Source organism: Pogoniulus pusillus, chromosome 23 (assembly GCF_015220805.1).
Source record: "Pogoniulus pusillus isolate bPogPus1 chromosome 23, bPogPus1.pri, whole genome shotgun sequence".
In the NCBI taxonomy this organism is placed as follows: Eukaryota; Metazoa; Chordata; class Aves; order Piciformes; family Lybiidae; genus Pogoniulus; species Pogoniulus pusillus.
In genome coordinates, this window is record NC_087286.1 from 4,133,205 (window position 1) to 4,160,705 (window position 27,501).

At 46.4% G+C, this 27,501-nt stretch overlaps 1 protein-coding gene across 1 annotated transcript in view; it reads right to left on the minus strand.

Moving 5' to 3' along the window:
* Window positions 1-15,522, minus strand: part of LOC135185793 (vasoactive intestinal polypeptide receptor 1-like) — a 52,845-nt gene extending 37,323 nt beyond the window's left edge. The window contains exons 1-4 of the mRNA XM_064162924.1: window positions 15,486-15,522; window positions 15,206-15,285; window positions 5,170-5,330; window positions 4,973-5,055 (exon numbers count right to left, since the gene is read on the minus strand). Of these exons, the coding sequence (XP_064018994.1) occupies window positions 4,973-5,055; window positions 5,170-5,212 (126 nt within the window). The 5' untranslated portion in view covers window positions 5,213-5,330; window positions 15,206-15,285; window positions 15,486-15,522. The remainder of the gene's footprint in view (window positions 1-4,972; window positions 5,056-5,169; window positions 5,331-15,205; window positions 15,286-15,485) is intronic.
* Between the last annotated feature and the right edge of the window lie 11,979 nt (window positions 15,523-27,501).

Sequence of the window (27,501 nt, forward strand, 5' to 3'; positions counted from 1 at the left end):
ATTCAGCGCAGCTACTTTCACAGTCAGTGCACTACAGACCACCCTCCCCACGGTGCACTAGAAGCAATTCTGTGATATTCACAATGTAATTTAGGTAGTCTCATGCCCTGCCAGAAAACTACACAAAGCAATAAAAAATAATCAAAGATTTCTCATGCAACAAAAAAAAATCCACCAGTCAAATGTGCTTGTAAGAATAGATGAAGATCCAAGTCATTTCTACCTTATCAAAGCCATGTAGACCACTCTTGAGTCTGGGTAACTGTAAAGCTTGAGGGCATCACAGCAGGAACATAATTCTGATCATCAGCAGCTTATTTCATAGAATCATAGAAGCAACCAGGTTGGAAGAGACCTCCAAGCTCAGCCAGGCCAACCTAGCACCCAGCCCTGGCCAATCAACCAGACCATGGCACTAAGTGCCTCATCCAGGCTTGGCTTCAACACCTCCAGGCACAGCAACTCCACCACCTCCCTGGGCAGCCCATTCCAATGCCAATCACTCTCTCTGACAACAACTTCCTAACAACATCTAGCCTAGACCTTGCCTGGCACAACTTCAGGCTGTGTCCCCTTCTTCTGTTGCCTGGCAGCAGAGCCCAACCCTACCTGGCTACAGCCTCCCTTCAGGTAGTTGTAGACAGCAGTGAGCTCTGCCCTGAGCCTCCCTTTATCCAGGCTTTTTTACCATAAATAATCCTACCCTCTATTCACAAGCTCTGGCAGTCTTGAACTCAGAAGCTTTCAAGCCCAATGGTAAAGACTTATTTCCAGTCTTTCTCTTCACCCAGTTAAACAGATTATTTCAGAAGTATTTTGGCTGAAAATGACTACCTAGAGGCCATTTTCAGTGCTTGTTTTCTCTTTCTAACTCAATTACCTATGGAAAAAGAGAAGCTGAGACACTGATTGCCTTGCAGTCATTTAGAGGTATATCTCTGTCAGGCTTGTTTTTAAAGCATTGAAGTGATGCTTGAATGCTCCTCTGTGTCTTGGATTGTATTTATCTGACTGTATTTAACTGCAGAGTGTTACACAGAACAGCAGATGCTGTACATACACATCCATGTATATCACTAAATGCATAGGGAGGTGGTGGAGGCACTGTCCCTGGAGGTCTTCAAGAAGAGACTGGATGAGGCACTTAGTGCCATGGTCTGGTTGACTGGATAGGGCTGGGGGATAGGTTGGACTGGATGAGCTTGGAGGTCTCTTCCAACCTGCTTGATTCTATGATTCTATATACAACCATACTGCTTCTTGTTCTTGTTTATAAACCCTGTGGAATGAATATTATGTTGATAAAGATGAAAATTAATCAATTAGCTCTGTGCTAAATTTGGTAGGCCATTTAATTATCACTAGCACTTAGAAAACAACAGAACACAAGTAGCTGAGTCTCTTCATTTTCTACTGTCATCACTTTCCCTTCAAATTTAAGGGAAAATTCTCCCTTTCTGAGACTGCAGAATTTCTGTCTAAAGGTGGGGTTCATGCCACCTAATCCCTAACACCTAGGTGTCCAACCAGCAAATTCACTCCAGTCACAGCCATTCTTCTTGGAGTGTTTCCATCTCTCCCCAGTAGTACTGAGAGAAGGCTAAATGAGTTGCTTTAGACTCAATTCCTAATTTTAGAGAGGTGATTTTTGATGATTAATCTAAACTCCCCCATCAAGCTCTCCTTAATGATCAATAAAGGCAGACAAGTAGTTCCAGGGAAGGATTCCTCCTACCTCTCTCAGTCCCCTGTTTGAAGACAGTGACTCACTGTACAGGAGGGTGTCTCCCTCCATTAACTCCCTGCAGGCTAATGAAACACCTAAACAGACAGATACTTCCACACCTTCAGCTCCCTGTGGAATGGAAGTTCAGGTCTTCAGGGACCAGATTCATAGAAGAAATAGGTATTTCCCTCCAGCACAAATCAGCACAGAGTAGCTAGATGAGAAATTTAGGCACACAGCTCAGCATCTTGCCCTGGATTTGGATCTGTATACCTATTACCACAAGAAAAGCTTTGCTAAAGCCAATGTACAGCTCAGTGAAAAGCCATTTATGTTTCCATTCTCACCTCCATCCACCAGATCAGACTCTACTCCTTCCTCAGAAATGTGAAAAGCTGAGCAGGAAGGGCAGAGAATGCAAAGTCTTTTCTGTTCCACACCCTCTGTTTGCTGAGATACTGAACTCTTTATCATAGAATCAAGCAGGTTGGAAGAGACCTCCAAGCTCATCCAGTCCAACCTAGCACCCAGCCCTATCCAGTCAACCAGACCATGGCACTAAGTGCCTCAGCCAGGCTTTCCTTGAACACTTCCAGGGATGGTGCCTCCACCACTTCCCTGGGCAGCCCATTCCAATGGCAAATCACTCTCTCTGTTTAAGACAGGAAAAGTCATTCTTATGCATTTCAGCACCCACTCCTCTCTGTTCCTTGTCATTTACAAGCAAATGATAATTTTTAATGCCAAGGATTCAGGCTTGCAACACACAGAATATCTCTTGCAATAGACAGCTCCCCGTGGAGCTGATGGAAGGTAGAATTACCCAGTTTCACAGGGGACCTTTTCAGGTTTATTCTTCTGGTTTAATCAGCTATCTGAATAATGAATTATTTGCAGAATCCACCCTAGAATTAAACCTCTGCAATCTGAAAGGACTGCTTACTTCCAGAGATCTCCAAATATCCCTGACAGTCGAATTTAAGATGTAAATCTTCCCACAAGACCTATTTTGAGACATAAAAATCACTGATACTTAGAGCATTGACTCTTAGTAGGCATGCAGCTGAAGTTCATCTATGAGTAACACTTTGAAGGCAAAAGTTACCTAGAGCAAAAACAGTCTGTAGGATTCTTTCTGGGCAGTCTGCTGCAATATGCTAAACCATTAAAATGATGGATGGCAGCCCACAGGTGGGCATGATACAACCCTTCAGGTTAGCTCCACTCTGGTGACAGCTACAAGAAAAAGTTCTGCCTCTACTACATGTTAAAAGGCTACTCCAGACTCCAAAGTCACTCTGCCTGGAGTAGTGCAACGATTTGGGCTGACTAGTTTTCCCTGAAAGAAGGGTATGATACATCACAATATCACCAAGGTTGGAAGAGACCTCACAGATCATCAAGTCCAACCCTTTTACCACAGAGCTCAAGGCCAGACCATGGCACCAAGTGCCACGTCCAATCCTGCCTTGAACAGCTCCAGGGACGGCAACTCCACCACCTCCTCGGGCAGCCCATTCCAGTGCCCAATGACTCTCTCAGGGAAGAACTTTCTCCTCACCTCCAGCCTAAATTTCCCCTGCCACAGCCTGAGGCTGTGTCCTCTCGTTCTGGTGCTGGCCACCTGAGAGAAGAGAGCAACCTCCCCCTGGCCACAACCTCCCCTCAGGTAGTTGTAGACAGCAATGAGGTCTCCCCTGAGCCTCCTCTTCTCCAGGCTAACCAATCCCAGCTCCCTCAGCCTCTCCTCGTAGGGCTGTGCTCAAGGCCTCTCCCCAGCCTCGTTGCCCTTCTCTGGACATGCTCAAGCATCTCAATGTCCCTCCTAAACTAGGGGGCCCAGAACTGAACACAGCACTCAAGGTGTGGTCTAACCAGTGCAGAGTACAGGGGCAGAATGACCTCCCTGCTCCTGCTGGCCACACCATTCCTGATGCAGGCCAGGATGCCACTGGCTCTCTTGGCCACCTGGGCACACTGCTGGCTCATGTTCAGGTGGGTATCAATCAGCACCCCCAGATCCCTCTCTGTCTGGCTGCTCTCAGCCACTCCGACCCCAGCCTGTATCTCTGCATGGGGTTGTTGTGGCCAATGGTAATACTTGCCAAGGTTTATATAGCAAGGACCTATATTCTGTCACTTGTATGTAAAGCTGTGTAAATACAGAAGAACAATGTTCTGGAGGATGTGAGGTGCAGGTGTGAGAAATTACATCTCATCTTTCACCTTTTAAAACTGCAGGACCAAGACCAATAATCTAAGCTCTCACAATTATCAGCAGACAAAAACAAACCCTGGGAGAACACTCACCTCATGTGTCTTTCACAGGACAAGATGAATTGCCTCCCAGGAAGGTGATTGTCTTCCCTTGACTACAGCAGGAGCCCAAATCCCAGCCTACACTAAACATTTAACTATGGAATGACTAAAGTTAGAATGAATGAGTCCAGCCATAGGAAGCTTCTGTCAGGCTGCAGATTACAGCCTCACACTTACCCCAGCTTTTGCTAACCAGCTTAGGCAATGCCAGCACTGGAGCATGAGACTTAAGGAGGGATGTAACTACTTGAAATGCATCCCTATGCTTATTCACCATCCCTGATGTTTAATGTTACATCTTCAGCTGCTGCTTCCAGTGCACAGCAGACACAAGTTAGCTCATGATCTTCATCAGTGATACTATAAGCACATGCCTTCAACAATGAAGAAAACCAGTGTCCTCTCCAAGAGGTAAACACCCCAGATCCATCGGGGGGGATTGCTCCTTTTTAGTTATCCTTCTTCTTCAGCAAAGTTGCCTTACCAAGGACAGCTGGGACGGTAGAATGTCTCCTTCTGTCCCCCTAGAGCTATGCTACAGCTATTCTGATTTAGGGATGCTTTTCTGTCCTTCGGAAAGTGCAATTCCAGTAAATAGAAAAGACATCTATTGATAGCATCTTACAGCTGAGCATGTTTAAAGAAAACACCTGGCTCAAGCCTCTAACTCAGGAAGATTTTTTTTCTTTCCCCCCTTCCTGCATCCGCATCCCTCTCCCCCCCTCTTTAAAAAAACCTTCCTTTATTTGGAATTCTTTCCCCTTGATAAGAAAAGTTACCCTGCTGCAGACGTCTCCCCCCTCTCCCCGGTCCCTGCGGGGCAGCTGCAGAGCCATCCAGCTGTGGGCAGCGTTGTAAGGAGGCAGATGTGCAGCGCCCCGCTCCCCGTCCCTCCGGCCCCCGGCGTGACCGTTGCCGGGCACTCACCAGCGGCAGCAGCAACCAGCACAAACTTCGCATCCTCCGCAGCATCTGCCGAGTCTTCCCCGATCCTTCTGCCTGTTGGGAAACTGCCAAAAGCCGAGACTCAGCCCACCCCAGCCTAACCTGCTCAAGACCCGCCCCGGAGAGCTTTAGAACCTCCCTTCCCGGACACCCGGGGTTCTCCCGGGAGAGCCTGGCACCTGCCTGCCCCGCTGGACCAGAAGGGACGAAATGCTCCTGCATCCCTCCTGGGACTTTGGACTGGCGTCTGTGATGCTGTCTTCTGCTCGCCCGCCTGTAGAACTGCAGGTAGCTGGAACACTGACTGGTCTTTTAGGGTGCATACGAAGGCAGATGTTCCCTGGGCAAGAAGAGAGGATGTATTTACCCTAACTGGACCTCAGCTGTGGCCAGCAGCAGCACAATTTCAAAGGTTCTGGGGTTCCAGTGGGTCTGACAGCGTGGTATTCCCTGGAGACTTTCAGAGATGGAGTTTCTGGGGTTTGGCATACCCTTCCTGTCAGATAAAGACGTGTGAAGAGTGGCAGAGGATTTCCTCCACAAATTGTGTAATGCCTTTCTGTCTGTCCTGTCACAAAAATGCTCCCAATGTAGCACTGTTTCTGGGTACCACAGATAAAAGCTAAAGCCCTTCTTGTCTACAGCTTAGATTTTGTGGGGAAAAAAAAACCAACACAATTTATTTTACTGTCAAGGGTCTGTGATGGTTTGGGTGTTTCCCACTTAGGAAAATCACCCAGAGTAGGCTCAGTCAGTCTGGAGATTGAATGAAGCTTCATCTTTACAGCTTAGCACAATCTACAAGCAGGTGTTTGCAATCTGTACAGCTATAGACAGAAACATGCAAGTCAAAATGTAATACAGAAACACAACAGCCCTCCCAGAAACCTGAGTGCCCAGGAGGGGCTCCCAACCACCCTTCCACCTTCCTTCTTTCCCTCTACCTTACCCCAGACTTCGCCTTGCACTCAAGGTAGTTTGGAGGGTCAGCCAGGGGGGTTTGGAAGGAGAAGGATTAGTTAGCAAGTTAGGGAGAGAAGTGCCTGCAGCCAGAGCCCCAGCCCAGAGAGAGACTCCCTTATCTATGGTAATGTTCTTGTTCTTATGCATCTCAGCAAGCCTTATGAGTGCAGCAGACATGCCCATTGTTTCCTTTTCACAGCCTGGAGTCTAATTCTTCTCAGCAAAATATCCCAGCTAGGCTCAAACTAGCACAGAGTCATAGGTCTCAGGCACCAGTCTGTGGTTTTTCATAGTAAATATTATCACAGTATCACCAAGGTTGGAAGAGACCTCAGAGATCATCAAGTCCAACCCTTTACCACAGAGCTCAAGGCCAGACCATGGCACCAAGTGCCACGTCCAACCTTGCCTTGAACTGCCCCAGGGATGGCAACTCCACCACCTCCCCGGGCAGCTCATTCCAGTGTCCAAGCTCTTCTCAGGGCCTGTTAGAGCAGGAATTGTAGACATGACAAAGCCCATTTTTCTTGATAAGATTTAAGTGCTGCTTCATATCCTGGGTTTTAGTCATTATGTCCCAATGGTGACAAACACAAAAGGTCTGCATAGTCAGAGGAGACTCAGGACTCACCTAAGTTACTCCAAAATAAGCATCTAATACCATTAGAGGAAAAATATTTCTGCAGCTTCCTTCTTAAGTCTATAACTTTCCTGTAAGTCCTCACATTTACCAGCCCCACCTAAATATTTCAGGTGCACAAGGGCACTTTACTTATGTTTTAGAATCTGAGTCATGCCACTGGCAGCTATTAATTTCTCTCTTTGCATCCTGATAGTCCCAAACAAATCAGTCTGTTGGAATATGAATCTGGGCACTGCATAACCATGTCAACAGCTGCATCAGAATGATGAAATGTGGGTGGCTTGTATCAGGATTTATTTCACCTTACTCTTGCAAGTCAAAGGCAATCTGGTCTAAAAATCAAATAGTATCCCTGGTCTCGTCCTAGAGAGATAGAGCAGAATAAAGAAGAGGACAAAGGCATAGATTTGTGGGATAACATTTGTAAACTAATCCCCATTTACCTTACCCTGTTCTATTTGTTTCTCTTTCATTAGTGCATAATGGCATCTGGTCACTTCCTAAGCCTCAAATGCTACTCCAAAAATCAAGTTTCTTGTAAAATAGATTAAAACAAAAAATAAATAAATTTACATCTGATTTGGAGAGTTTTCCCTCATCAATAATGAATGAGCTAAAAGCTGGAGACAACTCTCACTAGTCCATAAGGATCCCACTACAAGGCAGACACCACATGGTATCAGACAGCTTCTGATTCCATTGCAATGGAAAATGCAAAGCAGAGGCTTCTTAAATACCCTGATTGTAAATCCTCCTCAGCAGTATTCAACTTGAGTGTGTAAGGTGGTAGAATAACAGAAAAATTTAGGTCAGAAGGGACCTATGGAGATCTTGACCATTTCTTCCCTCCCAATACCCTGAGGATAGGCACAGATTATAAATCCTCCTGAACAGTATTCAACTTGAGTGTGTAAGATGGTAGAATGAGGAGCCCAGAACTGGACACAGCACTCAAGGGGTGGCCTGAGCAGTGCTGAGCACAGGGGCACAAGAACCTCCCTTGTCCTGCTGCCCACACTGCTCCTGAGCCAGCCCAGGATGCCATTGGCTCTGGTGCCTCATCTTCAGCTACTATCTACCAGCACCTCCACATCCCACTCTGCCTGGCTGCTCTCAGCCACTCTGTTCCCAGCCTGTAACCTTTCTTGTTTCTCTAGAACACCACTTTAGGCTCAGAATGCAACCCTGAGGTGCTTAAAAACATCTTCTTGTTAGCATCAAGCAGTCTAGCCATCACAATGATATGAAACTTAATCAATGAAGCAATAGACCTGAGATTCTTCCTAATCCCCATCAAGGATATTCTGAATCAATTGATGTCATTTAATGGAAATGGTTTGACATTTGCTGAGCTGCTTAGAACTTCTGTAGAAGCTGAAGAATATTTCTCATAGCACACACTGCCCAAATAAAGCTTTTCCACAACATAAAATCTTCCTGCAATGCAACTGCCTTTCCTCTTCGTGTATGTTCAAACACCTCCCCAGGCAGTGAAAGTGCAGTGCACCTGCACCACACTGCATTTTGAGCCATCAGGCAGAGAATAAAGGTGACTCTACTGACATTTCTAAACAAGCTTTTCAAATATCCAAAGAGAGATGCCAAAGAAAAAGCCCTAAGAGCATGGGAAGAAGGCTGCAAGTCCTGAAAGCTCATAGTCCAGCTGTTAGATGGAACATGGCAACTAGAATTAAAAGCAGAAGTCTGCTCTACTTAAAAAATGGAGGATATATAATAAGTGGAAGCTGAGGGTGACTTCCCTGTGATGTTTGAGTGGGATAAAAGCAGGAAAGGCACAGAACCACAGAAACATTCAGGTTGGAAAAGACCCTCAGGATCACAAAGTACAGCCTATACCCCTCCTCTACAAGGTTCACCCCTAAACCATACCTCCAGGCACCACATCCAAACAGCTTTTAAACATGTGCAGGGCTGGTGACTCCACCACCTGCCTGGGCAGCCCATTCTAATGCCTGACCACTCTTGCTGGGAAAACATTCTCCCTAATGTCCAGTCTAAACCTACCCAGTTGCCACTTGGAGCCATTCCCTCTTGTTCTGTTGCTATTTATCACAGTATCACACAGTATCACAGTATCATCAGGGTTGGAAGAGACCTCACAGATCATCAAGTCCAACCCTTTACCACAGAGATCGAGGCCAGACCATGGCACCAAGTGCCACATCCAGTCCTGCCTTGAACAGCTCCAGGGACGGCGACTCCACCACCTCCCCGGGCAGCCCATTCCAGTGTCCAATGACTCTCTCAGGGAAGAACTTTCTCCTCACCTCCAGCCTAAATTTCCCCTGGCACAGCCTGAGGCTGTGTCCTCTTGTTCTGGTGCTGGCCACCTGAGAGAAGAGAGCAACCTCCTCCTGGCCACAACCACCCCTCAGGTAGTTGCAGACAGCAATGAGGTCTCCCCTGAGCCTCCTCTTCTCCAGGCTAACCAATCCCAGCTCCCTCAGCCTCTCCTTGTAGGGCTGTGCTCAAGGCCTCTCCCCAGCCTCGTTGCCCTTCTCTGGACACACTCAAGCATCTCAATGTCCCTCCTAAACTGGGGGGCCCAGAACTGAACACAATACTCAAGGTGTGGTCTAAGCAGTGCAGAGTACAGGGGCAGAATGACCTCCCTGCTCCTGCTGGCCACACCATTGCTGATGCAGGCCAGGATGCCATTGGCTCTCTTGGCCACCTGGGCACACTGCTGGCTCATGTTCAGGTGGGTATCAATCAGCACCCCCAGATCCCTCTCTGTCTGGCTGCTCTCAGCCACTCCGACCCCAGCCTGTATCTCTGCATGGGGTTGTTGTGGCCAAAGTGCAGCACCTGGCACTTGGAGCTATTGAAGCCATCCCCTTGGACTCTGCCCATCTGTCCAGGGGGTCAAGGTCCTGCTGCAGAGCCCTTCTGCCCTCCAACCCAGTCACATCTGCTCCCAGCTTGGTGTCATCTGCACACTTGCTGATGACTGACTCCATGCCCTCATCCAGATCATCAATGAAGATGTTAAAGAGGATGGGGCCCAGCACAGATCCCTGAGGGACACCACTAGTGACTGGCCGCCAGCTTTGAGGAGAGACCAATACCAACTACTAAAGATGCAGACAGGTTTTGAGACACCAAAGAATGCATGAAATACCAGAAAATAATTACTTAGAGCTTCGTTAGGATGGTTTAACTGAGTAATTTTCTTTATAGATACTCTGTGTTTTATCTACTTTCTGATTTTCTTGGCTAAAATGGACTCCTGCTGTTTTCTAAGCCTTTGGCTCTATATGCACCTGGGTTCTGTTACTTTAAACATACTATCTGTTCTAATAGATAGTATCTGTTCAACTGATATCTGATTAGTTTTCTTTATAGATACTCTGTGTTTTATCTACTTTCTGGTTTTCTTGGCTAAAATGGACTCCTGCTGTTTTCTAACCCTTTGTCTCTATATGCACCTGGGTTCTGTTACTTTATACATACTATCTGTTCTAATAGATAGTATCTGTTAAACTGATACCTGTCTCTTTAACTGATTAGTTTTCTTTATAGATACTCTCTGTTTTATCTACTTTCTGGTTTTCTTGGCTAAAATGGACTCCTGCTGTTTTCTAAGCCTTTGGCTCTATATGCACCTGGGTTCTGTTACTTTATATATACTATCTGTTCTAACAGCTAGTATCTGTTAAACTGATATCTATCTGTTTAACTGATTAGTTTTCTTTATAGATACTCTGTGTTTTATCTACTTACTGGTTTTCTTGGCTAAAATGGACTCCTGCTGTTTTCTCAGCCTTTGGCTCTGTATGCACCTGGGTTCTGTTACTTTAAACATACTATCTGTTCTAATAGATAGTATCTGTTAAACTGACATCTATCTGATTAATTTTCTTTATAGATACTCTGTGTTTTATCTACTTTCTGGTTTTCTTGGCTAAAATGGACTCCTGCTGTTTTCTAAGCCTTTGGCTCTATATGCACCTGGGTTCTGTTACTTTATACATACTATCTGTTCTAATAGATAGTATCTGTTAAACTGATATCTATCTGTTCAACTGATTAGTTTTCTTGATACTCTGTGGTTTATCTACTTTCTGGTTTTCTTGGCTGAAATGGACTCCTGCTGTTTTCTAAGCCTTTGGCTCTATATGCACCTGGGTTCTGTTACTGCTGCCTGGCCTGACTCCAAGTAGCAGAGAACTCCAGAGAGTTTTGTCGTGTGATCATGGACCCTGAGCTCATGTGGATTCTATGCCACATGCAAACTTAGCCCACAGGTGTAAACTTAATTCCATCTCAAGTATCTAAAGTGCTTTCTGATGCTGAAATAGATTTTTTTATCTCTATTTACCTGCTTCTAAAATACTATTTGAAGTCTTTTGTAAATAAACTCATTGAATCTTTTCAGCACTTCTACTTAAAGAAAAAAGGGAAGTTAATCTGTTAGTGTTCTCTTCTCCCTTTCCATTGTCTCTTATTTGCTGAATAAGAAAGTCAGCTTTCCAGACCTAAGGGAATTTACTTCTCTGAGTGACAGACAATGCAATCTTCATTCCTATTAATAGCCTCCAAGGAGCTGACAAAACAGCTGCTCCTATTCTCAGAAATAGCTCTTTGCATTATATTATTCATTTGTTTTCTTGCTTTTCTTTGGCCATTTCCATGCAAATTCATTCCTCTGTGGTTTGCAAGGTAAATAGAATGCTGATTTTTATTCACTAAAGGGTTGGTTTAAGATTAAGCTTGATGACACCAAGTTAGCAGCAGGTGTCAATCTGCTGGAAGGTAGGAGGGCCCTGCAGAGGGACCTGGACAGGCTGAATGGATGAGCAGAGGCCAATGGGATGAGACTGAGCAAGGCCAAGTGCAGGGTTCTGCACTTTGGCCACAACAAGCCCAAGCAGCACTACAGGCTGGGGCCAGAGTGGCTGAGAGCAGCCAGGCAGAGAGGGACCTGGGAGTGCTGGGAGAGAGGAGCTGAACACAAGCCAGCAGTGTGCCCAGGTGGCCAAGAGATCCTGCCCTGGCTCAGGAATAGTGTGGCTGGCAGGACAAGGGAGGTTATTCTGCCACACCTTGAGTGCTGTGTCCAGTTCTGGGCTCCTCAATTCAAGAGAGATGCTGAGGCACTGGAAGGTGTCCAGAGAACGGCAACGAAGCTGGTGAGGGGCCTGGAGCACAGCCCTGTGAGGAGAGGCTGAGGGAGCTGGGGGTGTGCAGCCTGCAGAGGAGGAGGCTCAGGGCAGACCTCATTGCTGTCTGCAGCTGCCTGAAGGGAGGCTGTAGCCAGGTGGGGTTGGGCTCTTCTGCTCCTAGGCAACCAGAAATGGAACAAGGGGACAGACAGAGCCTCAAGTTGTGGCAGGGGAGGTCTAGGCTGGATGTTAGGAAGAAGTTGTTGTCGGAGAGAGTGATTGGCATTGGAATGGGCTGCCCAGGGAGGTGGTGGAGTCACTGTCCCTGGAGGTGTTGAAGCCAAGCCTGGATGAAGCACTTAGTGCCATGGTCTGGTTGATTGTCCAGGGCTGGGTGCTAGGTTGGCCTGGATGAGCTTGGAGCTCTCTTCCAACCTGGTTGATTCTATGATAAGGTCCAAGAAAAGATGCATATTTCTCCTAGGTATAGATTGAGCCTACAAAATAAAAGATAGCTAAGTGTGAACAACCTACTTTTAATGACACAGAAGCTGAGTTACTGGTACATACTGATCTCTGCCTCTTTTATGTTTAACAAAGAGAACAGAATCTTTCAGCCAGCTTCGCTTTGATTCTGCCAGTGTGTCCACTGATTGAAAGGGGGGACCAGGCAGGTAGCTCATCTCACACCTCTGCAGTAGTACTTGTCTCATTTAATTTCAGACACTAAGAGTGTAAATGTGCACTGATAATTGCAAGTTATTTTCACAGACAGCCGTGAACACAATTTGCCAGATATAATTTACATGTCTACAGAGGAGAAGATAATCAGTTCCTCAGGGCAGACTCCTCTCCACCAGCTCTAAAAAGAGGCTAAGATGATCATTCAGATGTAGATACTTGCTTTAGGGGTGAAATTCCACACACTAGTAGAAATACCTAATGTGTAGGCATCTGGATGTATAAGCTGGAGAAGTGAGCTCCTGCTGTGGCTAATAGCAAGGCTAAACTCATTAGCCAGGCTTCTTTCACAGCTATGGAAATGACATAGGAAGTTCCTGTTAGAAACTCACTTGTACTCTGTTGTGGTGGGAGGAACCTGAATTGCACACAGAACAGGACTGCAGGATGCAAACACTCCTATTTACTGGTTTATTTCTTTTTAATGGATGGTTATTAGAAAGAAATCTGTGAAATACTTAAATCTTTATATATAAATCTTTATCTATATATATAAATATAATAATATATATATATAAATCCATCTAACTTTGCTGTCTACAACTACTTGAAGGGACATTGTAGCCAGCTGGGGGTTGGGCTCTTCTGCCAGGCAACCAGCAACAGAACAAGGGGACACAGTCTCAAGTTGTGCCAGGGCAGGTCTAGGCAGGATGTTAGGAGGAAGTTGTTGTCAGAGAGAGTGATTGGCATTGGAATGGGCTGCCCAGGGAGGTGGTGGAGTCACTTTTGCTGGAGATGTTGAAGCAAAGCCTGGCTGAGGCACTTAGTGCCATGGTCTGGTTGATTGAGTAGGGCTGGGTGCTAGGTTGGACTGGATGGTGTTGGAGGTCTCTTCCAACCTGCTTGATTCAATGATTCAATGTCTCCAAGGACTGGAGATACTGAGAGGCTTGCAGGAGCACATTACCATTGGGGCTGTAATTTCTGAACTGAGGGCAGAGCTCTGACCCTTGAGTGGAAAGCAGCACAAGAGGAGAAGTCAGGGGGAGCAAGGCTTGAGTTCTCCTCTCTAGAACTGTATGTTCAGGCATGTTCCACAGAGTCATTGAGTCATTAAGGTTGGACAATGACCTGGAGGAGGGCACAGCATGCACTGTCAGCAAGTTTGCTGATGGCACCAAACTGGGTGGAGTGGCTGCCACACCAGAGGACTGTGCTGCCATTCAGTCAGACTTGGACAGGCTGGAAGGGTGGGCAGGAAGCTACTTAATGAAATTCAACAAGGGCAAGTGAAGAGCCTGGCACCTGGGAAAGAACAAGCCCAGGTATCAGTATGGGTTGGGCACTGGCCAGCTGGAAGGCAGTGAAAGGGAAAAGGATCTGGGGGTCCTAGTGGATGGGAAGTTGACCATGAGCCAGCAATGTATTCTGATGGCCAGGAGGGCCTCTGGCTAGGCAGATCAGGGCCATTCTGTCCACTCTGTGGCTATGGTCACCTCCTCATGTCCTGGTCTGACAGTTTGTACTTGAGCTGACCATGGTGGGAGCAGCTGGGTCAGGACCATCCTAATTTTCACACTTCTCATGAACAGCAGCACAGCTGAACCAGTCACTGGTGCTGTTTTTCACTGGCACCTACAGGCTGTCATTTGTGACCAGGCCTTTCTGGGGAGTTCAGGGGTCACATCCACCCCATCTAGGCAATCACACTGTGCACTGTGCCACATTCCAAAATGCTGGCATGCTCTCTGCAGAAGCACAGAACTGCATTGCTGCCCAAGTGCTCTGACCAGGCTGTGGGGATGCTCTCTCCTCACATCTCTTCCTCTTTACTTCAGCTATAATTAGACAGGAGAATGGGATGCAGGGGAGCCAAACCCTCTGCTCAATCAGCTGGTGTGTCTCAGAATGACAGAGAGTGAATACATATTAAAGGAATGCAGGTTAAAAAAGCACAGATGATCCTCTTCTGGCAGGAGGGTTGGACTGAATGGTCTAGTTGACTGGATAGGGCTGGGTGCTAGGTTGGACTGGATGATCTTGGAGGTCTCTTCCAACATGGTTGATTCTATGATTAAAGGAATGCAGGTTAAAAAAGCACAGATGATCCTCTTCTGGCAGGAGGGTTGGACTGAAAGGTCTAGTTGACTGGATAGGGCTGGGTGCTAGGTTGGACTGGATGATCTTGGAGGTCTCTTCCAACATGGTTGATTCTATGATTAAAGGAATGCAGGTTAAAAAAGCACAGATGATCCTCTTCTGGCAGGAGGGTTGGACTGAAAGATCTAGTTGACTGGATAGGGCTGGGTGCTAGGTTGGACTGGATGAGCTTGGAGGTCTCTTCCAACATGGTTGATTCTATGATTAAAGGAATGCAGGTTAAAAAAGCACAGATGACCCTCTTCTGGCAGAAGGGTTGGACTGAATGATCTTTCAAGGTCCCTTCTAGCCCCTGGCATTTTGTGAAACCAGAAAATGAGCAATTGAGGATAAGTCCAGTATTTATTCTTACTAATATCAGGTGCTAGCATGAGAAAAAATGCCCTGAAATTGTGCCAGGGGAGGTTTAGGTTGGACACAAGGAACAATTTCTTTGCTACAAGAGCAGTCAGGCATCAGAATAGGCTGCCCAGGGAGGTGGTGGAGTCACCATCACTAGAACTGTTCAAGCCATGTGTGACCATGGCACTTTGGGACATGGTTTAATGAGCACAGCAGTGTTGGGCTGAAGGTTGGGCTTGATAATCTTGGAGAGCTTGTCCAACCAAAACAACTCTGTGACAACACAAATCTACTCACCCATGAGCTTCCAGTCCAGCCAAGGCTTCAGCTAATCATGAGCGAGCAGAAAGAAGCAGTTAAACCCAGAGACACTCAGCCTAAGTAAGGACACCAAACCAGCACCAGTGAGTGATGCTAGAGCAATGATGCTAGAGCAATGATGCTAGAGCAATGATGCTAGAGCAATGATGCTAGAGCAATGAGGTTCCCTATCCTACCTAGCCGGGGGGCCCACCAGGCCCCCCGGCCTTTAGATCCCCTCCACCATTCACCCAGTGATGCACCACAGGGGACTCACCGGTGATGATCTGAGGAGGATCCCTCTGCCCAGTTGGGCAAGCTTGGGGCTTGCCTTTCCTGGGGCCACTTATAAAGGGGAGTGGGTAGGGAGGGCTAAGTGGTCACACCTGGGGTGGGAGGAGACTGCAACCCAGATCCAAAAGGGGAGTGGGTAGGGAGGGCTAAGTGGTCACACCTGGGGTGGGAGGAGACTGCAACCCAGATTCAAAAGGGGAGTGGGTAGGGAGGGCTAAGTGGTCACACCTGGGGTGGGAGGAGACTGCAACCCAGATCCAAAAGGGGAGTGGGTAGGGAGGGCTAAGTGGTCACACCTGGGGTGGGAGGAGACTGCAGCAGAACCCAGGTGCTTTGGGGAAAAAAAAAGGAAAATGCAGAGTGAAGTGAGAAAGGAAGAGATATGTTGGAAGCAGGAGGTGGTGCTGAAAGGAGAGAGATGAAAAGAAGATGGGAGGAAAGGAAGGAGATGGAGAGGGAAGGAGGAAGAGGGGGGAGAAGTTGGATTAATGAAAAATAATAAAGATGAAAACTGGACTGTAAAAAAATAAAAGGGCCCTGGTCTGTCAGGAGGGTTAGACTTGCTGATCTTTTGAGGTGCCTTCCAGCCCCTCCAATTCTGTGATTCATTCTGGGGTGGATTAAAAGGGCTGTGGTTAGTAAGTGGAGAGAGGTTCTCTTGCTCCTCTGCTCTGCCCTGGAAAGACCACATCTGCAGTACTGTGTTCAGTTCTGGGCCACATAGCTCAAGAGGGACATGGAACTGCTTGAGAGAGTCCAGTGCAGAGTTGCAAAGATGATGAAGGGAGTGGAGCATCTCTCTTACAAAGAGACACTGAGGGAGCTGGGGCTCTTTAGCCTGGAGAAGAGAAGCCTGAGAGGTGACCTCATCAATGTCTATCAATATGTAACGGTGAGTGCCAGGAGGCTGGAGCCAGGCTCTGCTGGGGGATGGCTGGTGACAGGACAAGGGGCAATAAGTGAAAGCTGAGGCACAGGAAGTTTCATTTAAACATGAGGAACTCTTTTTTCCTTGGGAGAGTGACAGAACACTGTAACAGGCTGCCATGGGGAGATATTCAAGGCCTGCCTGGATGTGCTCCTGTACGATCTGGTGTAGGTGATCCTGCTCTGGCAGGAGGGTTGGAATGGATGAGCTTTGGATGTCCCTTCCAGGCCCTGACAAACTGTGATTTTGTGAAAAGGCCTTTGAGATGATTCAGCTTCAGCTGTCAACCCAACACCACTATGGCCACTAAACCATGTCCTGAAGTGAATTGCACACAGAACAGCACTGCAGGATGCAAACACTCCTATTTACTGGTTTATTTCTTTTTAAAGGATGGTTATTAGAAAGAAATCTGTGAAATATTTAAATCTTTATTTATAAATATTTATCTATATATATAAATAAAATTATATATATATATATAAATCCATCTAACTTTGCTGTCTACAGCTACCTGAAGGGACATTGTAGCCAGGTGGGGTTGGGCTCTTCTCCCAGGCAAGCAGCAACAGAACAAGGGGACACAGTCTCAAGTTGTGCCAGGGCAGGTCTAGGCTGGATGTTAGGAGGAAGTTGTTGTCAGAGAGAGTGATTGGCATTGGAATGGGCTGCCCAGGGAGGTGATGGAGTCGCCATCCCTGGAGGTGTTCAAGAGAAGACTGGATGAGGCACTTAGTGCCATGGTCTAGTTGAGTGGCTAGGGCTGGGTGCTAGGGTGGCCTGGATGATCTTGGAGGTCTCTTCCAACCTGGATGATTCTATGATTCTATTTATTTCTTTATAAATCTGTATATATATATTTATATAAATACAATTAAATACACTGAGAAGGAATGTATGTCGTAACAGAAATTGTGCCTAAACACTTGCAGTAGTTGGTTCTATGCTTCACCAGTCAGATCTTGGAAATCACAGTGATATTCTTGGTGATTGTGACTGAAGAGACATGGCTTTTACTAGCATGAGCTGTAGAGTCACCATCCCTGGAGGTCTTCAAGCAAAGACTGGATGAGGCACTTAGTGCCATGATCTGGTTGACTGGATAGGGCTGGGTGCTAGTTTGGACTGGATAATCTTGGAGGTCTCTTCCAACCTGCTTGAATCTGTGGTTCTATGATTCTATGGTTCTATGATGCTCTAATTGGAAAAAGGCAACTGCCTTCCCCAAAAGGTTTTATCTGACATCTAACTTCAAGTGAATGAAAATAATCAACAACTCAGCACTTTAATATGAACTGACTTGAAAGGAGTTAGTACAACAGCAAAGCATTTTTTGATGAGCTGCTATTCTACTTTTAAATAGTATCACTATTTGCAGCACTTTGATTAAAAAGGGCCTCTAACATTTAACACTGTGTTATGTCACCATTGTGAATCAGCATGAGTAACAATGGGAATGTCATTAGAAGGAGTGTAAGGCAGAATGTAGGGCTGAGAAATGATGGAATCTTAGTTTTCACCAGTGGCACACAGATCAGACAAGAATTTCAGTCTTTCAACTCACTTTCTCTACCTTTTAAGGTGATGCTAACTTTGTAATGGTTGGACTTGATCTTAAAGGTCTCTTCCAAGCAAAACACTTCTGTGATTCTCAAGGTCGCATTGTCACAGGCTCACAGGATGTTTGGGATTGGAAGGGACCCAAGGAGATCATCAAGTCCAACCCCCTGCCAGAGCAGGACCACACAATCTAGCACAGATCACAGAGGAGCACATCCAGACAGGCCTTGAAAGGCTCCAGAGAAGGAGACTCCACAACCTTTCTGGGCAGCCTGTGCCAGGGCTCTGGGACCCTTACAGTGAAGAAGTTCCCCCTTGTGTTGAGCTGGAACCTCCTGTGCTGCAACTTACACCCATTGCTGCTTGTCCTATCCCAAGGAGCAGTGAGCAGAGCCTGACCCCCACCTCCTTACCCCCAGCCCTCAGATATTTGTAAACATTGTTTAAATCCCCTCTCAGTCTTCTCTTCTCCAGACTAAGCAGCCCCAGGTCCCTCAGCCTCTCCTCATCAGCCATGCCCTCCAGTCCCCTGCTCTGCTGGACCCTCTCCAGCAGATCCCTATCTCTCTTAAACTGGGGAGCCCAAAACTGAACACAGTATTCAAGATGATGTCTCACCAGGACAGAGTACAGAGAGAGGAGAACCTCCCTTGATCTGCTGGACACACTCCTCCTAATACACCCCAGGATCCCATTGGCCCTTGATGGTAAAAAACCCATCAATAAATACAAACCCACAACTGTGCTCTACTTTCAGCTACCATCTTCAGGGAATGAATTCTTCCACGATCCTAGAAAACATGAAGGTCTTCTCTCCTTTTTTAAGTTTTTATGTTGCAGGTATGGCCATCTGTGCTTCTCATGTCCTGGTTTGATTTGCAATGTTTAGATGTCTCTTTTTTTCCCCCTGGTTTGTTGGTTTTGGGTTTTTTTTACAGTTATCTTTTTATTTTGACACTGGGCCATTGGCTATAATGATTAAATCAATCCAACATATAAACTCTTTATGTGTTCTCTACCCTGAGACTCACTATTCTGAGTGTTGGCATTTCGGAAAGGGAGAACTAAAAAGGAATTAAATCATAACAGGAACCTGAAGTTTTCCTGAGAGGGAAGCTTTGTGTGTTCAAGACTAAGCACATTGAGTGATGTGTAGGGGGGAAATTAGTTGACTCCATTTCTGGGAGTGCAAAATATTGTAGCTAAAGCTCTCTGAGTCACAACCCACAAATGGGGCAGAATCAAGTCTGATAAGGATGAAACATTCTTGTAAGTCCTTCACCTACAGGACACCTCAGACCACTGTTGTATTGGAAATGAATAATAGTTATGAATGATGGATATTAATTTCTCCATGAATGTTATTTTTTTAATTGATATTCAAAAATTGGCAACATTCCCTGAGATTCTTTGGGTTTTGGATCATCAGGAAGTAATTGCACAGAATTAAATAGTTTGAACAAGCAGAACTTGGAAAGTAGGAAAGTGAAAACAGGAAAAATTCTAACTGTGCTTATGGAGTCTTGGCGTTTACTCCAGCAGAGGTACTCACAACACTTGTGGTCCCTGAGTAAGTCTCCTATAACAAAGACACTTTCAAACTCGTGATAATGATCCCAGGATAAGATACAAAATATTCCAGGCAGAGGGAAGGAGATGCTGCTCAGCTGGTGGGTGTGAGCTGCATCTAAGTAGCCACCTTTAACAAGCCATAAATGCTGAGAGGCAGGAAAGCTCTGTGCAGAAAGGCTTAATGCACAGAAAGGCTGAATGCACAGAAAGGCTGAATGCAGAAAGGCTGAATGCACAGAAAGGCTGAATGCAGAAAGGCTGAATGCGCAGAAAGGCTGAATGCATAGAAATGCTGAATGTTCAGAAAGGCTGAATGCACAGAAAGGCTGAATGCACAGAAAGGTTGAATGTACAGAAAGGCTGAATACAGAAGGGATGAGTGCACAGAAAGGCTGAATGCACAGAAAGGCTGAATGCACAGAAAGGCTGAATGTTCAGAAAGGCTGAATGCAGAAAGGCTGAATGCACAGAAAGGTTGAATGTGCAGAAAGGCTGAATGCACAGAAAGGCTGAATGCAGAAAGGCTGAATGCAGAAAGGCTGAATGCACAGAAAGGCTGAATGCAAAGAAAGGCTGAATGCAAAGAAAGGCTGAATGCAAAGAAAGGCTGAATGCACAGAAAGACTGAATGCAGAAAGGCTGAATGCACAGAAAGGCTGAATGCACAGAAAGGCTGAATGTTCAGAAAGGCTGAATGCAGAAAGGCTGAATGCACAGAAAGGCTGAATGCACAGAAAGGCTGAATGTTCAGAAAGGCTGAATGCAGAAAGGCTGAATGCACAGAAAGGCTGAATGCAAAGAAAGGCTGAATGCACAGAAAGGCTGAATGCAGAAAGGCTGAATGCACACAAAGGCTGAATGCAGAAGGGATGAGTGCACAGAAAGGCTGAATGCACAGAAAGGCTGAATGCAGAAAGGCTGAATGCAGAAAGGCTGAATGCACAGAAAGGCTGAATGCAGAAAGGCTGAATGCACAGAAAGGCTGAATGCACAGAAAGGCTGAATGCAGAAAGGCTGAATGCACACAAAGGCTGAATGCAGAAGGGATGAGTGCACAGAAAGGCTGAATGCACAGAAAGGCTGAATGCAGAAAGGCTGAATGCAGAAAGGCTGAATGCACAGAAAGGCTGAATGCAGAAAGGCTGAATGCACAGAAAGGCTGAATGCACAGAAAGGCTGAATGCAAAGAAAGGCTGAATGCAGAAAGGCTGAGCACAGAAAGGCTGAATGCACAGAAAGGCTGAATGCACAGAAAGGCTGAATGCAGAAAGGCTGAATGCAGAAAGGCTGAGTGCACAGAAAGGCTGAATGCACAGAAAGGCTGAATGCAGAAAGGCTGAGTGCACAGAAAGGCTGAATGCACAGAAAGGCTGAATGCAGAAAGGCTGAATGTGCAGAAAGGCTGAATGCAGAAAGGCTGAATGCAGAAAGGGTGAATGTGCAGAAAGGCTGAATGCAAAGAAAGGCTGAATGTACAGAAAGGCTGAGCACAGAAAGGCTGAATGCACAGAAAGGCTGAATGCACAGAGAGGCTGAATGCAGAAAGGCTTAATGCACAGAAAGGCTGAATGCAGAAAGGCTGAATGCACAGAGAGGCTGAATGCAGAAAGGCTGAATGCACAGAAAGTCTGAATGTACAGAAAGGCTGAGCACAGAAAGGCTGAATGCACAGAAAGGCTGAATGCAGAAAGGCTTAATGCACAGAAAGGCTGAATGCAGAAAGGCTGAATGCACAGAAAGGCTGAATGCAGAAAGGCTGGATGTACAGAAAGGCTGAATGCACAGAAAGGCTGAATGCAGAAAGGCTGAATGCACAGAGAGGCTGAATGCAGAAAGGCTGGATGTACAGAAAGGCTGAATGCACAGAAAGGCTGAATGCACAGAGAGGCTGAATGCAGAAAGGCTGAATGCACAGAAAGGCTGAATGCAGAAAGGCTGAATGCAGAAAGGCTGAATGCACAGACAGGCTGAATCTCTAGGATTAAGCAGATAATTATTTTGGTATGTAGATGAAACATATGACCACCAGCCTACTTTCTTCAATATACATATTTGGCCCATGGAAGGAGAACTGTGGGATACCTCCATTTACATTAAACTTGGATAATAAGGCTTGGATAATAATTTCCTCTGGCCGTGCCCAAGTTAGGTTTCTGCCTTGAAGTATTTTGCTGAAGGACATCTCTTCCCTTTTCTAATGACTTGAGGTCCTCAAACTATGGATATGGCCTCCCAGGGTCCTCAATCCAGCTGCTGGTATTTACAGAAGCTCCCTGCCCCCTCCCCACCAAGGGTTGGGGGGGAAACCAAGCAGCCGCTTGCTGCCACTTAAATCCACTCCTCAGCCTCTGCAGCCCCCAGGCACTTGCCAGGACTGGGCTGGAACCAAACTATAGCCCGGCCCCTGACAAACTATAGTCCAGCCCCCAACAGTGTCTGAGGCACAGTGAACTGGCCCCCTGTTTAAAAAGCTTGAGGACCCCTGCTAATGACTATCAGGTATCAAGGGAAACCTTCACCTCACATAACATACCTAAAGTTTGGCAAAGTGCTTGTTGCAAAGTGCATTCCCTAAAGATGACTCCAAGGAGCACAGAGAAGTAATTTACAACCTAAGCTACCACACATAGAATCATAGAATCACAGAATCATGGAATCATAGAATCAACCAGGTTGGAAAAGACCTCCAAGATCATCCAGTCCAACCTAGCACCCAGTCCTAGCCAGTCAACCAGACCATGGCACTAAGTGCCTCATCCAGGCTTGGCTTCAACACCTCCAGCAAAAGCAACTCCCCCACCTTCCTGGGCAGCCCATTCCAATGCCAATCACTCTCTCTGACAACAACTTCCTCCTAACATCCAGCCTAGACCTGCCCTGGCACAACTTGAGGCTCTGTCCTCTTGTTCCATTTCTGATTGCCCAGGAGCAAAAGAGCCCAATCCCACCTGGCTACAGCCTCCCTTCAGGGAGCTGCAGACAGCAATGAGCTCTGCCCTGAGCCTCCTCTTCTGCAGGCTGCACACCCCCAGCTCCCTCAGCCTCTACTCACAGGGCTGTGCTCCAGGCCTCTCCCCAGCCTTGCTGCCCTTCTCCAAACACCTTCCAGCACCTCAACATCTCTCTTGAATTGAGGAGCCCAGAACTGGACACAGCACTCAAGGTGTGGCCTGAGCAGTGCTGAGTCCAGGGGCACAAGAACCTCCCTTGTCCTGCTGGCCACACTGCTCCTGAGCCAGCCCAGGATGTCATTGGCTCTGCTGCCCACCTGGGCACACCACAATCACTGCACAGTTGTTGTGCTCTTATAGTTTCACTCAGCTTTCTGTGACAGCTGCTGGCAGGAAAAGAGTCATCTATCAATGTCTTTGTGATGGACTCTGCCACTGATTCTCAAGCTCTGAAGCTTTAAAACAACCCAGAACCAAGCCCCTAACAAGCCAGGGTGTTTCCTCATTTAAAATACTTCAGGCCTGGAAGGTTGATTCTGCTATTTAGATAAAAGCTCTTTGAGCAGTACAGACCTTGGATTTTTCACTGAGATATGATAAAGGAAATAATCAACCAACCACACTTGCATTTGCACTTGCCACTAAGTCTGAAACACTTGGCTCAAATATTAACTAGGAAATGCAGTGTAATAGAAGAAGGAGGTGGTTGAAGGTGAATGCCTGAAGCAAGGCAGCTCTGTGGTGAAGGTGAATGCACAAAGCAAGGCAGCTCCGTGGTGAAGGTGAATGCACAAAGCAAGGCAGCTCTGTGGTGAAGGTGAATGCACAAAGCAAGGCAGGCTCCGTGGTGAAGGTGAATGCCTAAAGCATGCAGGCTCTGTGGTGAAGGTGAATGCACAAAGCAAGGCAGCTCTGTGGTGAAGGTGAATGCCTAAAGCATGCAGGCTCTGTGGTGAAGGTGAATGCACAAAGCAAGGCAGCTCTGTGGTGAAGGTGAATGCCTAAAGCATGCAGGCTCTTCTGCATTGTTAGTTTTCTCTTAGCATTTCCTTTCAGGAGGGCACATAAACCCTGAAAAGATCCATGGTTGCATCCTTGACACATCCTGGGTACACATCTTCAGCTCTTTTCTTGGAATCGTTGCCACCTTAATTCAGGTTGAAATGATCAGGTGATTAGTAGGTTATTTCTGCAGCCTCCTATCACCAGGGATGTAACTATCAACTGCAAATACAATTCTCTCCGAGAATGATGAAAACAGCTCCTGTGGCTGCTGTTAATTAATAGATGGCAATGATCTTTGTATCATGGACTTAAATGTTTCCTCCTGATGCAGGGTTTGTTGTTATTATTGCTCCTTCTCCTGACAGTGGAAGGCTTATTATAGTGCAAAAGCTACTGAGGTAGAATCACCATAATTAAAAAGACATTTGATGAAGCATGAACAGGAAGGCTGTCCTCTTTGGGGCTGATTACATATGAAACTACTGAGTGGCCTCAAGAGTCTGAGGAGCTGGTGCTATGTGCCCAGCTGCTTGGGGTGCTGTACTAGTGAGTTAAGAGATTTACACAGCAGAGGATTTGAGAAAGCAAACACAGCCAGGCAAGCAGCAACAGAACAAGGGGACACAGTCTCAAGTTGTGCCAGGGCAGGTCTAGGCTGGATGTCAGGAGGAAGTTGCTGGCAGAGAGAGTGATTGGCATTGGAATGGGCTGCCCAGGGAGGTGGTGGAGTCACCATCCCTGGAGGTGTTCTTGGAAAGGTTGGATGAGGCACTTAGTGCTATGGTCTAGTTGATTGGCCAGGGCTGGGTGCTAGGTTGGACTGGATGATGTTGGAGGTCTCTTCTAACCTGTTTGATTCTATGAAAACTGATGAGCAATCATCTTTGCTATGGAACCCATTAGAGAAATTCAGGCACACCAAGAAGCACCAAGGGAATGTACTTTTAGAAACTTGGTAAATGTCTGTACAAGAACAACTCTTCAAACATCTGCTGGTGTATAAATATTCATGACAATTCCATGACAAAGGAAGAAGGAATAGATAAAATGAAGTCACAGATAAAAGAATCCAAGACAATAGTTGGGTTTTGTTTGGTTGCTTGGTTGGTTTTTGTTGAGCAAAGCCAATTAGCCCAATAGCAAAAGGTTAACAATAAGATTTTTATTGCTGTCTGAGCTTTAGAGAAAGGATGCAGATATCCTATCCATGGAAAATGTTCACTCATAGTTTGAGTCTTACACATGTAACCAGATGGAAAAGGTCTAAATGTAGGTGATCACCAACAAGGTGATAACTGGGGAGGCACTCTATGGACTATGGCCTGCTCATAACCATACTTCAGAGTATGAACTCTATTCCAATCACAGAATCCCAGAAACATCCAGGTTGGAAAAGACCCTCAGGATCACCAATTCCAACCTAGAACCCTACTCTACAAGATTCACCTTAAACCATATCCCTAAGCACCACATCCAAATGACCCTCAAACACATCCAGGGTTGGTGATTCAAGCACCTCCCTGGGCATCCAAAGCTCAGTCTGAAGGCAATGGAAGGAATTCACAGGACCACAGGATTAGGGGTTAGAAGGGACCCAAGGAGATCCAGTAAAACCCCTCTGCCAGAGCAGGACCACACAGTCTAGCACAGATCACACAGAAACACATCCAGACAGGCCTGGAAAGGCTCCAGAGAAGGAGACTGCACAACCTCTCTGGGCAGCCTGTGCCAGGGCTCTGGGACACTTCCAGTAAAGAAGTTCCCCCTTGTGTTGAGCTGGAACCTCCTGTGCTGCAACTTACACCCATTGCTGCTTGTCCTATCCCAGGGAGCAGTGAGCAGAGCCTGTCCCCTGCCTCCTGACCTCCAGCCCTCAGATGTTTATAAACACTTATTACATCCCCTCTCAGTCTTCTCTTCTCCAGACTAAGCAGCCCCAGGTCCCTCAACCTCTCCTCATCAGGCAGTGCTCCTGTCCCCTAATCATCCTTGTAACTCTCCACTGGACCCTCTCCATCAGATCCCAGTCCCTCCTAAACTGGGGAGCCCAAAACTGAACACAGTACTCAAGATGAGGTCCCAGCAGGGCAGAGTAGAGGGAAGAAGAACCTCCCTTGATCTGCTGGACACACTCTGCTTAATACACCCCAGGATCCCATTTGCCTTCTTGATCACTGGGGCTCATTGCTGTGCCATGGTTAATTTGTTACCTTTAACTTGTTAGCATTTTTTTGGTAACATAAATGTAAGTAATTTTTTTTCCCACTGAATCCAACAAAAGGAAGGCATTCTATAATCTAAATTAAATGCCCTTTCACCCACATTCCACTTCCAAAATGACTCTAACCCACCAACTGTGGATTATTTGAAAATAGATTACAAAATTTCCAACTAGATGCAACTTTTGTTTTCTCTTTTTGTCTTCTCCCTGAAGTACTGTAACTTGTTTTGTTCTTTAAGGTAGTCCAGTGTGTGCTTTTTTTCCCTTAGGAAAAATGTTTGCTTTAAAACAACAACTCTTTCAAGAGCAATAGGAGTGCCTAAGGATGGACATCTGGCCTCATTTGAGATACACTAGGACATCCCAGGCAACCAGCAATAGAACAAGGGGACACAGTCTCAAGTTGTGCCAGGGTAGATATAGGCTGGATATTAGGAAGAAGTTCTTCACAGAGAGAGTGATTGGCATTGGAATGGGCTGCCCAGGGAGGTGGTGGAGGCACCGTCCCTGGGGGTCTTCAAGAAAAGACTGAATGAGGCACTTAGTGCCATGGTCTAGTTGACTGGCTAGGGCTGGGTGATAGGTTGGACTGGATGATCTTGGAGGTCTCTTCCAACCTGCTTGATTCTATGATTCTATGATTGTGTCTGGCCTCCAGCTGCCACTCCAAAAGGACACAAAATCTCTGTTGAGGTTTAACCTCAGGATCTTAGCCCTGCACAGCCACTCACTCCCTCCTTCTCAGTGGGATGGGGAGGAGAAGCAGAAGAGTAAAAGTGTGAAAACTCATGAGTGGGCATAAAGACAATTGAGTAGGGAAAGCAAAGTGCACACATGAAAGCAGAGCAAAGCAGAGAATTCACAGAGTCAAGGAAACGTCAGGGTTGGAAGGCAGCTCAAGGATTAGCCAGTTTCAACCCCCCTGTTATGGACAGGTTGACCAGAGTAAATCCTTCAGTTATGTCCAGCATAGTAGGGCTTCATCATGTGTACCAGTGACCTGGGGAGACAAACTCCAATCATAGAATCATAGAATCAACCAGGTTGGAAGAGAGCTCCAAGCTCATCCAGTCCAACCTAGCACCCAGCCCTATCCAGTCAACCAGACCATGGCACTGAGTGCCTCATCCAGGCTTTTCTTGAACACCTCCAACATTCCAAAAATAGAAATGCTGGGGGTGTGGGGGTGTTGGGTCCATTTGTTTGGTTTAGTTTGTGTTGTGTTCATTTGTTTGTTCCTTTTGAGGTTTGTTTATTGGGTTTTTTTTAAGTAATTACTCACAGATTAAGTAATTACTCTTAGATTGGCAAAGCCCTTCAAGCTCATTGAATCCAATCATTAGTTTCACACTGACATCTCCTTGACTAACCCAAAGCCCTCAGCACAACATCTCATCACTATGGATCGCTATGGTTGGAAAGGACCACCAGGAGCAGCCAGTCCAATGTTCATCCCAGCATCCTTCATCACTAGAGCATAGCCTCAAGCATCACAGCCACTCTCCTTTAAACACCTCCAGGGATGGTGACTCCACCACTTCCCTGGGCAGCCTGTGCCAGTGCCTGACCACCTGCTCAGGAAAGAACTTCATCCCAACAGCCAACCTAAACATGCCCTGATGCAACTTGAGGCCATTTCCTCTTGTCCTATCATTAGTCATTTGGGAGAAGAGACCAGCTCCAGCCTCACTGCAACCTCCTTTTAGGTAGCTGTAGAGGGCAATAAGGTCCCCTCTCAGCCTCCTCTTCTCCAGACTGAACA